Source organism: Macaca thibetana, chromosome X (genome assembly GCF_024542745.1).
Source record: "Macaca thibetana thibetana isolate TM-01 chromosome X, ASM2454274v1, whole genome shotgun sequence".
NCBI lineage: Eukaryota > Metazoa > Chordata > Mammalia > Primates > Cercopithecidae > Macaca > Macaca thibetana.
The window spans coordinates 102859104-102877356 of record NC_065598.1 but is presented as its reverse complement, the minus strand read 5'-3'; the positions used below and the strand labels follow the sequence as shown (position 1 = coordinate 102877356).

General features: G+C 37.0%; 2 protein-coding genes across 3 annotated transcripts in view; one reads left to right on the top strand and one right to left on the bottom strand.

The window, feature by feature from the left end:
• The first annotated feature begins 1240 nt into the window (after positions 1–1240).
• NUP62CL (nucleoporin 62 C-terminal like) overlaps positions 1241–18253 on the top strand; it is a 105384-nt gene continuing 88371 nt past the window's right edge. The window contains exons 1-2 of the mRNA XM_050777308.1: positions 1241–1367; positions 5353–5411. Coding sequence (XP_050633265.1) covers positions 5408–5411 — 4 coding nt within the window. The 5' untranslated portion in view covers positions 1241–1367; positions 5353–5407. The remainder of the gene's footprint in view (positions 1368–5352; positions 5412–18253) is intronic.
• The window catches only part of DNAAF6 (dynein axonemal assembly factor 6), a 36557-nt gene continuing 21277 nt past the window's right edge, over positions 2974–18253 (bottom strand). For both annotated transcript variants that reach the window (XM_050777306.1, XM_050777307.1), the window contains 2 exons: positions 7340–7425; positions 2974–3162 (listed from right to left, as the gene is read on the bottom strand). In XM_050777306.1, coding sequence (XP_050633263.1) covers positions 3033–3162; positions 7340–7425 — 216 coding nt within the window. In that variant the 3' untranslated portion in view covers positions 2974–3032. The remainder of the gene's footprint in view (positions 3163–7339; positions 7426–18253) is intronic.

The window sequence follows — 18253 nt, the reverse complement described above, 5'->3', positions numbered from 1 at the left end:
TAAATGAATTATTGAATCCCCACAAATGCTACTGGAGATGATGGAACAAAAAATGAGATAAAGGAGTTCATGAAGAAGATGTATATGTAGCCTACACTATGCCACAATTGTGGCTTAACTTCCAGTTCTCCTGGTAATGGCTAAGATTCAGTAATAAATGCTGGCAAAATAAATTTCCCTTTGTATTCTCTTTTCTCCATTTGCTTTAGTGGACTATTCCTCTTTAAGAGAAGAAAGCACTGTGAATTAGCTTGAAAACAAAACAACAAAATAACTACTATAGTTGTTACTTCTGAAGCCAAGGACAGTGACCCAGGATGATTTCTAGATGGGTATAAGTCACTGAATCACATTTCATTGTTCTCAAAGCTGTTTCATTATATAATTGATACAATACCACATAACCAAAGCCCAGTTCAGGTTGGCTTGGATATGTTCTATCTCTTCTTCCGGGAACAATCTGTACACATTTAATCAACTTGGGTACGAATAGTCTTTGTAATTAGGGCCAGGACATAGGAAAAAGATACATTTTCCACCAACTTTCTTTTCTCTCCAGAGAAGAAAAAAGTACTGATTACTGTGATGGATAATTTTAGGTGTCCACTTGACTGGATTAAGAAATGCCTAGAGGCTGGGCACGGTGGCTAATGCCTGTAATCCCAGCAGTTTGGGAGGTCGAGGCAGGCAGATCACGAGGTCAAAAGATTGAGACCATCCTGGCCCACACGGTGAAACCCGTCTCTACTAAAAATACAAAAATTAGCTGGGTGTGGTGGCACACGCCTGTAATCCCAGCTACTTGGGAGGCTGAGGCAGGAGAATCACTTGAACCTGGGAGGAGGAGGTTGCAGTGAGCTGAGATCGCACCACTGCACTCCAGCCTGGAGACAGAGTGAAACTCCTTCTCAAAAAAAAAAAAAAAAAAAAAAAAACACTTGGCAAAGTATTATTTTTGGGTATGTCTGTGAGGATGTTTCCAGAGAAGATTATTAGCATGTGAGTTTGAGTGGACTAGGTTGGGAAGATCTGCCCTCAATGTAGGTGGGTGCCATCCAATTTGCTGGGGGTGCAGAGAGAACAAAAACAGAGAAAAGGGAAATGTGTTCATCCACCTTGCTGTACCTGAGATACACTCTTCCTCTCCTGTCCTTGGACAACAACACCAGGCTCCCAGCCTTTGGACACAAGCACCTCCCCTCCTCACCCCCATCCCCTCCCCTCAGGCTTTCGACCTTGGACTGAGAGTTACACCACTGGCTTCCCTGGTTCTGGAGCTTGTGAATTTGAATTGAGCCACTACCAGCATCCCAGGGTCTCCAGCTTGCAGACAGCTTGTTGTGGGACTTCTCAGCCTCCATAACTGGGTAAGCCAATCCCTCTAATAAATTCCCTTCCATGTATCTCTCTCTATCCTATTGATTCTGTCTTTCTGGAGACCCCTGACTAATACAGTTACTGCTTAGACTTGCCCCATAGCTTAAATTTAGGGCATCAACTTAAATTCTTAAAATATAGCCTTTTAAAAAGATGCTAAAAAAGCAAAGTAGGACGCTTTTTAGGTCCTGCAACATCATGGACCTAAATTCACAGATACTAGCTTATTTCAGTTAATCCCACCCTCAACTTTTGCCCCCACAGAAGAAAGTCGTGTTGGTAGCTTAAATGTCAAATTCTCTGTAAGAGCTTAGTGTTCTAAGACAACCATTTTTTTTTCCAAAATCTCAGTCTTTTCATTATATTTCATCATTTCATCTAGTCACAAACTAGATGCTTGGTAGTTGTACATATATAATTAACTCTAGAAAATATCTGCTAGAGTATTTATTCCCTTAATAGTTCATATAGAAGTGATGAACATCTTTTCATTGTTCATCTTTTCAAAATTTACTCCTTGGTAAGTCCACAGTTCTACAATAATGTATGAAGCAAAGTCACACAAGCTTTATAATTTATTCATAAATAATTCTGAAATAAACTGTACAGTATAGAAGAAGAAGAGGACATTGAGACAATTCCTAAAATAGATATGTCTATTTAAGAAGAAAGATAGGAAATGGGAGCAAACAGAATTTGTAAATGTGCCACACTTTTCTTTATATTTATTTTAAAGTGAAGGATTTCAATTGACTACATATAAACACAGTACCCAAAAAGTCAATGCTAACAATTATTAGTGCATATAAAAAATGTTTTTAACCTAACTATATCCAAGCATTAAAAGCACAACTGAAGAAGCCAACTATAATACTGTATGCTCAAAAGTGTTCCTTACTCAAGTAAATATGTTGATAGTACAGTACATCAAACTATTTATTACCTGCATATTCCAGAACAATAGTGAGAGCCTAAACAGAGAACACTGTAAATCATTTGATCAAATCAATGGAAAAGCAACCAAATAAACTTCTCTGGTAATAATAATGACCAATTGCTATGCAACTGATTGTATCACAGTGTAAGTGTAAATAATTAGCATACGTTTTTCAGACTACTGAAATAAGTGGACCAACCATTTCATGATCATATTTCAATTATGTAATTGACCATGAAATATTCTAACTTTTTAAACCTGTAAATATTCTACTCAGCTATCACTACAAAAATGGAATAGTTTATTTATATGAGAAAACATATTTCTTTTTTTTTTGCTTGCTTTTTGAGATGGAGTAGCTGGGATTAGAGGCACCTGTCACCATGCCCAGCTAATTTTCGTATTTTTATTAGAGAAGGCGTTTCACCATGTTGACCAGGCTGGTCTCGAACTCCTGACCTCAAGTGATCTGCCTGCCTCGGCCTCCCAAAGTGCTGGGATTACAGGCATGAGTCACTGCACCTGGCCAAGGAAATATATTTCCTAACAGAGTAGTTGAAATTACTGTAAATGGTCACAATATCACTAGAATTGAATTTTGTCCCTTTCCAAAATATGTCAGAATAATAAAGAGAATATAGAAAACAATCATTTTTTTCCAAAGTTTTTTAATTGTTACCAATGCCGTTTTACCACTTTTTATCTTTTTCATGCAGTTTCAGAAGAAATTAGCAATATCTAACTCTCTTTTCATAGTCATGGTGATTTCAAGAGTTTCAGTCTCTGGGATATAGAATGCCTTGGCACTGGCACATTCCACCAGCTCAGGAAGAGTTATCAAAAGCTTCCTAGAAAAGCCAACAACAAAATAAAACCTTAGCTTCCTAAAATGATGTATCACTTTCAATAAGACAATCACAAACAACATATGCCACTAGAATGTTAGAAACCAACCCCCCCCCCCCAGTATTTAGATAGTAGTGTAAATATTGGATCAAAAATATGCCTAAATAATGCAAATAGTACACCGGTTTTTTTGGACTTAAAAATCCGAGCAGTTGTTTTGGCTCCCCTATTTTTTTCCGAATTGACCTCATTTTACATAGTCTCAGGCTATGTTTACAGGCATAGAAATAGAACTATGCTACTTTTAAGTTTGCTGGACAGATCTGTTGCCACTCATACTTATGTATAGATGGAATGTGGCCAACGGATACAAATTTGAAAACTGGAATGGCTCTATAACATTTCTGCTAACATAGATTTAAGCAGAGTCTCTACCATGGATGTAGTTTTTGAAACTGAGGCTGGGAATGATTTCAATACCAAGTCAATGAAAGTGCTTCTCTCTCCTTACTTCTGATTCTTTCTACTACACATTGACAAAACTTCCCTGTGATAGATTGCTAGGTTTATTTTGTGGTTTATGGTTCAGCTGCTGGATAGTTTTATGCTTTAGATACATTGCTGGGATGAGACATCCATAATTCTGCCGTATTGGCCTGAATCTAAATTATGCATAGGGTCAGCACATGCTGGTTTTGGAAGAAAATTAAATGCATGAAACACTTGCTACCTCGCATTTTCAGTAGAGAAGGTCTGAGTATCTCTATAAAAGGTGGACAGGATGCTCTTTTAGAAGGTATAATATCCAAATAAGTAAAGGAATATGGTATTTTTAGGGGCACCTACTGGGTTCTTGAATTGAGAACTAGTTTGTATTTGAAAACAAAATGCTTGAAAATCAATTCCTTCTTTATTCCTTTGCAAAAACCTAAGTTCAGAAGACTGGGTTCATTAAAAGTATTTATTACACATTTATGGAACCTGAAGGATAAATTTTCTGTGACTCTTGTTCCATTCCATGTGGGGTAGGAGAAACACTTCATCTGAACACGTTGCCATTAAGTGGCAATGCATTTTAATGTAGACTGTAATATTTGGCATCTCAGAAAAAAAAAGTGAGTGCAAAAACCGTTTAGAGTCCATCCTTTAAAGCTGTTTACAATATAGGTTGTGCTAGACTTAGATTTCCTTTATACTTTATTCTATAAATGATAATATATTCACTTTTAAAAGAAAGCAAAGCTTAGTATTGTAGCTTCATTGCACGAAAATACAACTATAAATCAGCTGAAGAAGGAGTTCCAATGATAATGTGCACTTCTCTGTCCAGAGAGAAATAAATTCAAAAGAGACAGTTAGTGGCCATTGGAATGATCCATCTACGCCTGCATTTCTGTCTAGTTCTAAGTAGTATGGCTTCACATAATAAAATGTTGAACAATAGAACTGTACAACTGATTTAGGCTCTTAGGAGAAGGGAAATATTTTCGTCGCCTGTTTTATTGTCTTATTGTCTGTACTGAGATTTATATTTAAACAAAATAAAAATTCTCCAAATACTTATCCATGTACAATTCATTGAAGGACAGAAATGTATCTTATCTCGGTGCTCCCTTAGTGTCTAGTGGAAGACTTTATAAATGTTGAGTGAATAAATAAATGAAGGAGTGAGTAAATAAATGAAGCAAGTATTCAGGTCACCACAAAATAACATTTGAATAATTACCATAGATTAGTACTATAAGATATGAACAAACATTTAAACCCAATACCTCTACTTTTACATTGACAGTGTATTTGCATTTTCAGAAGTTATAGTCTAGGCAGTGATCAAAGGTTCATCCAGTGTTAATTTTCATTAGAAATTAAATGCAACAATAATACATGAATATAAATACAAAAAATATCTCTACAGTGAACTCAAGTTTAGAGACTTACATGCTTATATTTATATTAGAGAGTTTAAGTTGATGTTGCCCACAAGAGATTTAAGCAAAGGACATCCTGGTTTCCAGCATATTTGCATAATGAAATTTTTATCTTATATAATTAACAAAATTATTTGACTTACATATCTGGGTTAAAAACCTTTTTAAGGTTTACTGAAAGAGACATAACTATTTTCAAAGAAAGTGCAGAAATAGCTACTGAGCTGCAAGTCAATTATTTCATTTAGAAAACTTCTTTTTTAGGTATCAGTCTTTGAAAATCAGTCAACTCCCAATCTGAACTAAAGGAGCACAGCAAATGTGTGAGTAATCTAAAGTAACACTCAACCAAAAATTAGCTTACATTTGTCTTTAGAATGTGTTTTTATTATCACATTCAAGGTATTCATTTATGAAATTCTTAGAATTCACTTAGAAAAATAATGAAATCTCATATGAAGACTTAAGAGATCATGGTAAATTATCCAATTTTCCCCATCTTTCCTCCCCTCCATTTACTCCATGTTGGGAATCTACATGCCAAAACAACCAGTTGAAAAAAGTGAAGAATTTGGTAAACTGCTTTATTTATTTTGGTTATATAATGCTAAATACCTGGGTTTTATTGATAATTTGAATGCAATTGACTATTGTTTGACAGAAATCACTGGTCAATTCAGTTAAAATAAATTCGCTTGTTTCTGCCTTATAGATAACAAGAACAGAATGTCCTCTCAAATCTTTCTCAGATTGGATAAACATAGCGTTATATGATGTCAAAGTTAGAAACTAAAGAAAGTAGGTGTGAATATCAATAAACTCGAAAACAAGACACATTCCTGATAATGCAATTTCAGAGAAAAGTATGGCTCTAAAGGATTCTCAAGTATTCAGGAAACATGATTAAAAACCTTAATTCTATCTTCTGTCTTCTATCTTAGTTAAGCAGGTTTTCTTAAGAGATGGTACCTCTCTGCACTGCACATTTAATATATAAGTACACTATGATCCAAAGGACCTAGTGTAGCCCATGTTCTATGTGGAAAAGTACATCTAACCCAAAATGTATCCTCACAGAACAATCATCTCATGTTATAAAAATTGTATTCACTATTTCTGCTGTCTCCATCAATCTTTAGGTAGCTGCTATGGCATTGCTGTCATTACAGATATCTATCAAAACCCACTAAATGAAAGTCTCACGGACAGTGAGAACTGCTAGGGAAACAGAAATTAACTCCATGGTGTGTAGACATGTGTGTGCTCTTAACAAGCTTGCAAATATCATGGAAGATTGAATGTTCGTTTAACCAATTTTCCTTGTAAAGGTTATGTGGAAGAGTAAATTCGTGTATAAAATGCAACAAAAAGGGTACAATACTCCTTGAAGTAAACAGCAGAAATAGTGAATATAATTTTTATAACATGAGATGATTGTTCCGTGAGGATACATTTTCGAAATGATGTAAATAATGAGAAAATATTTGATATATATTTATATGTAGACCATTTTGGGTTAAATGCATTTACTACAGGAGCCAAGATTAAGCTACATATGCATATTGGGTTGTTTACACATAGGAATCTTTTGTAGGAGGGATCTCCTTGTTATTTTCTTGAAGTTCTAAGCTCAACAAAGGAGAATTATAGGTACTGATAATGGAAGGAAGAAAACGTGCCAGCAACCGCCTGCCTCCCAAATCCAGTTTGAAATGTTCATGAGTTACAGAGTTAGGACCACTGCAGTGAACCAATATGTGCTCACTGCTCTATATCCAGATAAGATGTGCACAAAGCAGTGAGGTATTTAGATAGTAATTGATGGCAAGATGTTTTTGTTGGTTTATATGAAAACAATCAAATTTAACCTTAGAGCCCCACAAAATGAAAAATGTTTAAAGGTATTGCTTCCCTTATGTAATCAATGTACAAAAACCACATATAAGACTTACAACTTAATGGCGTTTTCATTTCTAGTTATTTTTTCTGATAGATAAACTGTATCTGGGTGTCAAGAATTGTGTTTTGATAGCATTAACCCACTCCAAATGTATGGATGCAAAGTAGAAAAAAGCCCAAGTATTTCCAAACATATTTATATTAATGTAGATCAAACATCTGAATGATTAACAAAATTTTCCACTTTTCTTCAGACTTTAGGGGTGATACAAAATGTACATTTTAAAAGATAATATTGACTGAAGACTCATTAATATTATAATACACTATTCCAGTTCTAAGTTTTACTCACTTCTGAGGAGTACGAAGGTCAAGGATTGTTTCCTGGATATCAATTTGAATATCAGAAGGGTTTGTATTTGGCAGTTTAATTTTAGCCTGAAAGAGAAAATGAGAAGAAAAATGCTGTTATCTTGGAGAACAATTAATTTGAAGAATATAAGAATATATGGGGAAAAGAGACTAATATTTACTGTCAACTATGTGCCAGGCTATGCCCTATCTTTATGTCAATCTTGAGCAGCAGAGATTATTATCTCCATTTTACAGATGGAGAAACTACAACAGAGAAATTTAGTGAGTGGTCCAAGGGCAACCTCCCGTAATCTGACTAAGGTTTCTGGCTCCAAAGCTATACAGAAACACTTTGGTTACTTGACTATAACCTTCATTTTCTGAAGGTACATAGCAGTACACCTGTTAGAGTTGGGGACCTTCAACTGCCTTTATATCAGTTGGCAATTTGTATAAAAAAATGTTTAGTTCTCATGTTGGGTATGAGTTGGTGATGCCGTCTTATAGTCTTCTGTTATAAATTTCCATACCACATTTTCTAGGGAGGTGTGGGAGTTCAGGTGTTATCAAAACAAAAGAGAAATAACAATATGACTCCCACCTCCCCAAAAGGACAACTTCATGGTTTAGTAAGATTTCATTTTAAATGTCTCATCTCAATTACCACTTGGCCCAGCAATTCCACTTCTGGGTATATACCCAAGAACACTGAAAACAGGTTTTCAAACAAAAACATGTACATAATGGTTTTGCTTATAGGAGCCCTATTCATAATAGTCAAAAGGTGTAAGCAACCCAAATGTGCATCGACTGATGAATAGCAAAACAAAATGTGTTGTATCCATACAATGGAATATTATTCAGCCATATAAAGGAATAAAGTACTGTTATATGGATGAATCCTGAAAACATTATGCTAAGTGAAAGAAACCAGGGACAAAATGTCACATATTATAGGATTCTATTTATATGAAATGTCCACAATAGGCAAATCTTTGTTTTGTTTTGTTTGTGGGAGACGCAGTCTCACTATGTTGCCAGGCTGGAGTGCATAGGGCGATCTCGGCTCACTGCAACCTCTGCCTTCCCGGGTTCAAGCGATTCTCCTGCCTCAGCCTCCCGAGTAGCTGGGACTACAGATGCGTGCCACCACACCCAGCTAATTTTTTGTATTTTTAGTAGAGATGGGGTTTCCCCGTGTTAGCCAGGATGGTATCGGTCTCCTGACCTTGTGATCTGCCCGCCTCAGCCTCCCAAAGTGCTGGAATTACAGGCATGAGCCACCGCACCCGGCCCACAATAGGCAAATCTATACAGGCAGAAAGGAGATTGGTGGTTGCTAGGGGCTGGGGAAATGGAGAAGAGGGGAGTAACTGCTTAATGGGTATGGCGTTTCCTTTAGGGTTGATGAAAATGTTCTGGAATTAGATACTGGTGATGGTTGCACAACATCGTGAATATACTAAATGTCACTAATGGTAAATTTTATACTATGTGTATTTTTACCACAACACAAAGTCTATCTCTTACTCTACATGCTTTCTCTTTTTGATGGAAGTTGATGTCTATATATAGGATAGCGTGGCATATGGTTTCCATAAACAAAGAAATGAAAATGCAGCCTAAGGTTCAGGTAAATTATGACGTTTTCTCTAAAATGAGATAGAAGACTTGAAATATTGGACATCTGGTGAATTCATGGCTCGAATGGCCAGAGGGAAAGCAGTAAGTTATGATGAAAATACATAATAAATAAATAATGCGACAAATTGAGGTTTCTTGTAAGAAGCTTAAAGTAGGCAATTGTGTTTTTGCAATATAATGTGTTTGGAGCAATACATGTTTGTGAGTTATATTTTACTTTATTAAATCTGTATATAAACAAAGATTTGTAAATAGAGCTCTACAGGTGCTACTATCTAAATACTATGGTTAACATTTTCACTCAAAAAAAAAACTGCCTCCTAATTTATATTTTGAAAATTCAGATCTTCATAATCAGAGATGCTACAAGTGAGAGACGTATGGTTCTCAGGGGGTAGTTATAGATGCTCTGCCTCAAAGTAAATAAGCATTCCATTCAACAAAGAAAGTTCCACCCACTTTTACTGTAATACTCAGGTCTGATGGTCAAATTGAGATCTTCTTTAACGTCACATGTTAACTCATGTCACCTCAAAGAAGAGATACAAATATTTGTTTCTTTAGTCTGAAATGTTTAGAATTTTCATGGCAAAATATTATTTTTCCAGGGTTAAAATGCCAATTGAGAAAGGAAAAAATTATGACATGCAAAATTTAAATACAATTTCTGGGTAGAACTTTAAAGTGGTTCTTAAAATCATTTGCTGTTCTAGTGAAGGGCAATTCAGAAACAACTCACTAATTTTTCTTCTTAAGGAAATTAAAATTATATACTACAGTGGTTCAGAGAAGAGACAAGAGAAGGGACAAATTAGGTGGAATCGCACACATTAATATCTTGCAAGACAGAAGACTCAATGAGGAATCTTAACAGAAAAACAACTCCTGACACATGCATGAGATTTCTTCAGCAATACTTTAAACAAATACCTGGAATATAGACATGGATATTAATTGACCTCTAACTGATTGCGCTCAAGACCTAACTTGTTAAACATTAGTAAACGTAGGATGATGTCACTGACCAAACAATTTAAAGGGATTGATGTTCCTTTCTTTACACAGGGTGCAAATTGAATTTGTTTTAAAGAATAAGTTATTTTAATAGGTAAACTAAGGAAAACTTTAAAAATTCATTGGGAAACTTTTAACCTTTTGGGAACTCAACCTTTGAAATCAAACTTACGTTTAAATTCTGCTTCTGTTACTTTTTAAAAATTATTTATTTATTTTTGAGACAGGTTCTCACTCTGTCACCCAAGCTGGAGTGCAGTGGTGTGATCATGGATCACTGCAGCCTCGACCTCCTGGGCTCAAGCAGTTCTTCCGACTCAGCGTCCTGAGTGTCTGGGACCACAGGTGTGCACCACCACACCTGGCTATTTTATTTTATTTTATTTTTTGTAGAGATGGGGTCTTGTTATGTTGCTCGGGCTGGTCTCAAATTCCTGGGCTCAAGTGATCCTCCCATCTCGGCCTCCCAAAGTGCTGGGATTACAAGTGTAAGTCACCATGCCCAGCCACTTATTCCTCTGGAATACATAGTACATCATCACTTATCTCTTAAGCCTCTTTGAATATTCTCAACTTCTTAATCTAACTGAAATCTGGATCTCCCCGACTACACTGCTTCCCCTATAGTCTTCTCAGTTGGTGCCTGTTTTTATTTTTTCCTCCCATTTCCTTTATAACACTGGGCCTGTCCCTTACTTCCAGTTAAAAAAAAATCTCATGTCCTCCATTATGCTAAGTGAAAAATGCCAGACACCGAAAGAAAAATACTGCATGATCTCTCTTAAATGTGGAACCTAAAAAATATCTAATACATAGAAATAGAAGAATGGTGGTTGCTAGAGGTGGGGTGGGAGATGAAGAGATGCAGGTCAAAGGATGGAAACTTGGGTTATTTAGGATGAATAAATCTAGAGCTCTAAGGGATAGCATGAGGACTATAGTTAATATTATACCAAGTAGTGGAAATCTTCTAAAAGAGTAGATTTTAGGTGCTCTTACCCCCACATACACAAAAGATGCTACCTGAGATGATAAATATATTAATTAGCTTGACTGTAGTAATCACTTTACTGAGAATATGTATATCAAAACATCATGTTTTACACCTAAAATATACACAACGTAAAAACTCATGTTCTTATGCTATACCACCTATTACTTGGAATCGTTTACTAATTCCTGGGACAATTCCCCTGATTTCTCTAAGAATAGTTACTTGTTCTTTACTGATATTTCTAAGATTACCTCCTGTCTTAAATCTTGACATTTTAAATATACACTTAGATTAACCTTTCTAGTCTGGGTGTGGTGTGCACACCTATAATCCCAGCACTTTGGGAGGCTGAGATGGGCAGATCACTTGAGCTCAGGAGTTCAAGACCAGCCTGGGCAACATGGCAAAAACCCATCTCTACAAAAAATATAAAAAGTAGCTGGGCATGGTGGTGCGCACCTGTACTCCCAGTTGCTTGGGAGGCTGGGGTGGGAGGATCACTTGAGTCCAGGAGGTCAAGGTTGCAGTGAGCCAAGATCACACCACTGCACTCCAGCCTGGGTGACAGAGCAAGACTCTGTCTCAAAGGGAAAAAAAACCTTTCTAACATTGGAACCTCACTTCCTCATCTCTTTCAGGTATTCACTCAAATATTGCCTTCTTAGTGAAGGCTTTCGTGACCACACTATTAAAAATTTCAGCCACCACCAACTCTAGTATGCCCTGTCACTTCCTCCTCCTTTTGTTTTCAGAGCATTTTAACCTTCTAATATACAATACAATTTATGTGTTTATTTTATTTATCTCTTCCACAATAAGGTAAGCTCTGTGAAGGCAGTGATGTTTATGTTTTGTTTGCTATCCTCTATACTTAGAACAGTACCTCTTGACTCCTGTGATGGGAGAGGAGTAATGCATCTATGAACTATTTTTAAAAAGACAGGTATGGTAATATGTTGGGAAAAAGGCTTATGGGGTGCCTACATAAACTGGCCATAAAAATATGGGACAATAAGTTGTGGAAAGCCATAAGAGGCCTCTGACGACTCGACTCCTGTGATGGGAGAAGAGTCATGCATCTGTGAACTATTTTTTAAATGACAGATATGGTAATATAGTACTGGACTGTTTCAAAATGGTAGCATTATCAAAATTTATCCATCTGGCCAGACACAGTGGCTTACGTTTGTAATCCTGGCACTTTGGGAGGCCAAGGTGGGTGGATCACTTCACGTCAGGAGTTTGAGACCAGTCTGACCAACATGGTGAAACCACATCTCTAGAAAAAATACAAAAATTAGCCAAGTATGGTGGCGTGCACCTGTAATCCCAGCTACTCAGGAAGCTGAGGTGGGAGAATTGCTGGAACCCAGGAGGTGGAAGTTGCAGTGAGCCAAGATTGCACCACTGTACCCTAGCCTGGGCAACAGAGTTAGACCTTGTCTCAAAAAAAAAAAAAAAAAAAAAGAAAGAAAAGAAAAGAAAAGAAAAATTTACCCATCAATTTAAAAAGATGACCTACTGTTTTTTTTGCCCTAGTTTTGGACAATACATACCTCTACATTTTTATACGTCAGAGGTAAATATTTTTATAATTTCAAAACAGAGACCCATCACCTTTAATTTTTTTCTTCATTTTCCTATAGCTTATCGTTGTTCATGAGAGTTTTTATAAAATACTTGGTAGCAAATCATAGGCACTCAACAAATATTTGTTGAGTAAATGAATGAATGAATGCAAGGATGGTTCCATATTAAGAAATGTGCTAATATATTTTACCAATAGATAAAAACTAAAAAATCATATGATCTTCACAAATGGTAAAAAGGCATTTGATTAAATTCATCATCTATTCTTGCTTAGAACTCTTAAAATCAGAATAGATGAACAGATCCTTAACACATAACCCAAAAGTCAGTATCTAACTAAATGAAGAAACACTAGAACCATTCCAATTAAAGTGAGAAATTTATATTTTTGTTCCCATTAACCAACCCCACACCTCCCCTTCCTCAATGACCCCTCCCAGCCTCTGGTAACCATCCTTCTACTCTCTATGTCCATGAGTTCAATTGTTTTGATTTTTAGATCCCACAAATAAGTGAGAAAGTGTGATGTTTGTCTTTCTGTGCCTGGCTTATTTCACGTAACATAATGATCTCCAGTTCCATCCATGTTGTTTCAAATGACAGGATCTCTTTTTTTATGGCTGAATAGTGTATCTCTATTACTTACCCATATTTTTTTAATTTTTAAAAATTTAAAGTGAGAAATAAGAAATAAAGTTCAGTATTCACTATTATTACATGATATAGTTCTGGAGGTACTAACATGCAATTAAACAAGAAATAGGTTAAAATGGTTGGAAAGGAAGAAGTAAAATTTCATTATCTGAGGGACTAGGTGGAATACCCAGGTGGAATTAATAACAAGGAATTGGGAAATAACTCGGCATATTGACGGATCAAAAAGAAGGCCAAGATAAGCAAAACATAGCAAACAAAGAAGAAAGTGTCACATTGGATAAAACAGTAAAAGTAGGTAAGGGTCAGATCACACAGGGCCCTTCCCTACTTTTAAGATAAGGAGTTTGGATTTTCTTCTATGAGCGCAACAGGAAACCATTGAGGGCTGTAAGCAAAGAGGTGATGTGGTCTGATTTACTTTTTTTGAGATGGAGTCTCACTCTGTCACCCAAGGTGGAGTGCAATGGCATGATATCGGCTCACTGCAACCGTCGGCCTCCCAGTTTCAAACAATTCTCCTGCCTCAACTTCCCAAGTAGCTGGGACTACAGAAGTGCACCACCACGCTCGGCTAATTTTTGTATTTTTAGTAGAGACAGGGTTTTGCCATGTTGGCCAGGCTGGTCTCGAACTCCTGATCTCAGGTGATCCACCCACCTTGGCCTCCCAAAGTGCTGGGATTACAGGCGTGAGCCACTGCGCCCGGCCCTTATTTACTTTTAAAAAGAATCTCTTACACTCTGTGTGGAAAGGCTATAGGGAATGAAGAGTCAAAGCAGGGAGATAATGTCATTAGAGACTCATAATGGTCCAGATAGAGATGATGATGGTTAGTAACATGATAGCAATTGCAGTGGTAATGAAAATTAGATGGATTTATAATATATTTTGAAGGTACAGCCCAGTAATACTTGCTGATGGATTAGACATGAGGTATAAAGGAAAGAGGAATGATGGATGATTTAGGTTTTTAGCTTGAACAACTGGGTGAATATTATTGCCACAAAGAAGATGAATGAGAAAAAGGTTTATAGAAGACAATTAAGAGTTCTGTTTTAGACATGTTAGGTTTGAGTTGTCTATTAAACAAAAAAGTAAGAGATGCCAAGCAAATAGTTATATGAATCCAAAGCTCATGGAAGTGTTCAGAACTATAGAGATAAATGATATTTAAAGCTATGAGACTAGGTGAAAAGAGAATAGGTAGAGGAAAAAAAAGACATAGGTCAAATCTCCAGAGAACTTAAGGCAGAATAGGAAGAGCCAGTGATTTGGGAGCGAAAGTGAGGAGGAATGCCTAGTGATTTTGGAAGAAAAGAGTGAAGTCTTTCCTCACTCCTTAGTGAGAATGGGGTCATTAAAGTAAAGAGAAAACTGTGTTTCAAGGAGAGAGCAGGCCAGGTGCAGTGGCTCACGCCTGTAATCTCAACACTTTGAAAGGCCAAGGCAGGCAGATCACTTGAGACCAGGAGTTCGAGATCAGCCTGGGAACCCTGTCTCTACTAAAAATACGAAAATTAGCCAGGTGTAGTGGCGTGTGCCTGTTGTCCTAGCTACTCAGGTTGAGGCAGGAGAACAGCTTGAACCCAGAAGGCGGAGTTTGCAGTGAGCCAAGATAACATCACTATACTCCAGCCTGAGCGACAGAGTGGAACTCTGTCTCCAAAAAACAAATAAACAAACAAACAAACAAACAAAAAAACAAAACCAAAACAAAACAAAACAAAAAAACAAAAAGAGAGTAGTCAGCAGGGTGGAATGCTGCTGAGTAGCAGCACCCTCATATCTTCAATCCCTCTTTATCTAAGCAGTGTTTTTAAACTAGAGGAAAGCAATATGGGCATTTTGTGTAGGACAATTCTTCATTCTTGAGGACTATATCTCTTATTGCAAGATTTAAGGCAACCCTGGCCCTGAATACTAAATGACAATAATATTCTGCAATCAGCTGGGCATGGTGGCCCATGCCTGTAATACCAGCACTTTGGGAGGCTGAGGTGAGAGAATTGCTTGAGCCCAGGAGTTTGAGATCAGTTTGGGCAACATAATGAGACCCTGTCTCTACAAAAAATAAAAAACAAAAATTGGCAGGGCATTGTGGTGCATGCCTGTAGTCCTAGCTACCAGAGAGGCTGAAGTGGGAGGATGGCTTGAACCCAGGAGGTCGAGGCTGCAGTGAACTGAGATCAAGCCACTACATTCCAGCCTGGGTGACAGAGCAAGACCTTATCTCAAAAAAACAAAAAATTCTGTAATCATTGTGACAACCAAAAATGCCTCCACCGAGGGGCCCATACCATGACTATTTTTTTTTTTCACTGTTTGTTCATTAGCTCTAGTGACACACAGTAGGAACTAAATAAATATTACATGGATGAATGCATGGATTCTTGTCATCAGCTGAAATGCATACATAAATCTCTCCTATCTTAAAAAAACTCCCCTAAATCTTGCCTCCTTCTTAATAATCATTTCCTTGTTCTCCTCCTCTTCACCACTAAACTTCCTCAAAGAACAATCTATATTTCCTCACTTCCTCTTCTCTTCTCAGCTTTCTTCAATCTAGTGTTGACCATGCCACTGAAGCTGCTCTCTTCCAAAGATCACCAAAGACTTCTTAATTGACAAATCTCAAAGTTCCTTCTACATCCTAATCATAGTTGACAGCAACCAATACTATTATGGTTTCCCTCCCATCTCTGAATATCCGTCTCAGTTCCTCTAGCTTTGTTCATCCCTCAAGTATTGGTAATTTCCAAGGTCAATCTGTGAATCTGCTTGCATGGAATCAGGAGTTTCTGCCAGGTCCAGCTTAAGGAATCCAGACCATGTGATTCAGATATTTTGATGAAATCTCAAAATGACATCATCAAAATGTAAAATTACTGATACATATATCAGGTAATATATATATGACATCCTTTACCTTTATTCCATCCTTGACCATAGCCTATCTCAAATATATACACACTCTCTCTCAATTTTTCTCCATCTCACTATGAGGAACTTTTATCATCAACTCTACTAATTTTGGTATTGCTTAAAATTTTACATATATATTACTTTCATAATCAGAAATATACTGTCTATATGATTAGATTAGCTTTTAAGGAAGTATTTGTTACCATGTCCCACAACCACCATCATTATGAAGGAGCGTTATGACATTAACTATAAATGTATATATTATGAATATATTACTGAGACAACTATTAGAAATTTAATTGAAGGTTTACTGTGCTGCCTCGAACTGATAATAAGGAATCATATTACAGATCAAATATCCTTCCCTCTGCCACATGATCTGGTATACAACCAATCAAACAAGGTTAACACAATCAGGAAGCCTACCAAAAAAAAAAACAAAAAACAAACAAAAAAACAAAACTAGGTCCATCCTCTAGAATGGAATAGAATGGAAAACAAAATCTATTTCATTATCAAGCAGCCAAATCCATTTTTTCTTCATTAAAAGTAAACAAATATAGGCCAGGCACGGTGCCTCACGCCTATAATCCCAGCACTTTGGGAGGCTGAGACAGGCCGATCACCTGAGGTCAGACCAGCCTGGCCAACATGGTGAAACCCCATCTCTACTAAAAAATACAAAAATTAGCCGGGCTTGGTGGTGCATGCCTGGAATCCCAGCTACTCAGGAGGCTGAGGCAGGAGAATGGTTTGAATTTGGGAGGCAGAGGCTACAGTGAGCTAAGGCTGCACTCCAGCCTGGGCAACGGAGTGAGCCTCTGTCCAAAAAAAACCAACCAACCAACCAAACAAACAAACAAAAACTAAACAAATGTAACTGTTTTAACCTTAAGAAAGCAATCAGGATTTGAAGAGCAGACCATTCAGGAAGCAAGTGACTTCTTAGAGGATGAGCAAATACTTTGCTCAAAATGATTGATAGCACTTTCTGAGATAAATATGTGTGATAAACATGTGACTGCTGGTTGTGTCTGTCTGCCAGATGGTGACTGACTTCTATCCCATCCTTGACTCTCATCCTATTCTCAGTGAGATTTAAAGATGGGGGAAGGATCATATCCTAGGGAGGAGGTGATGTTGGGGAAAAAATAGGCTTAGTGGCTTGTTTCTTGGGTCATATCAGAATGTCCCCTTATCAGTATAGATCTATCAAAGTAAAACATCAAAATATGTGTTAATTCTAGGTCAAAGAGCATCAAGCTGTCTGCAAGCTGCCTTTCCCCTCTCCTAGAACAAACAATGCGTAATTTGGCAGAATACCAATAACCTTAGCCCCACTCATTTTCCGATTTTGGCACCATGGGTGAAAATGAGAATCTCCTGACCTATTTTTCCAATACACCCATCCCATTTCCTGCCACAAATAATCCTATGGAAAATTAGGGTATCTTGCTACATATTTTGATACCTATAGTTCCTTTTTCCATACTCTCAACTAGCACCCAAGAGGTCCAGTACTTCAGTCAGTCTAGCAATAACCAGTAGTCAGTAATAGCAAAACTGCAATTACTTTTGCACCAACATAATATCACACCCATCACAGTGAGAGCTTCAGGGAGAGGGATGGAGAATATAGCGAGGATAAAAAGAAAATTAAAAACCAAAACAAAATGAAATAAGCTAGGGCCTTCCACTCGTGGGGGTTAAATAAAAGCATATATGTCATCTAGGAAAAAGAAGCCCTCTAGATCTCTTATTATTTTTCCATTAATGTATATGAGTATTTGGAACCTCGTAAGCCTGACCTTAGTTTATCAACTGTAATCAGGATGAGAAATTAGATTAGCATCTTGCAAACTGTGTTCCAAGGAGCCTCAGCCATTCTCCTAAGAGCTGCCTCATGGGTGATAGTACCTTTTTAAACAAGGCAGTGGTACTTTTTATGTTTACTACACTGGGCTTACTCATAGAATTTTATTTGGAAAAAAAAAAAAAAAAAGCTTGACAGCTAGAAACAAAACAAACCTGTAAACCACTGGCTAGCTCTAGCTCTAAAATACCTAAATATAGATTAACGCAAGGGAA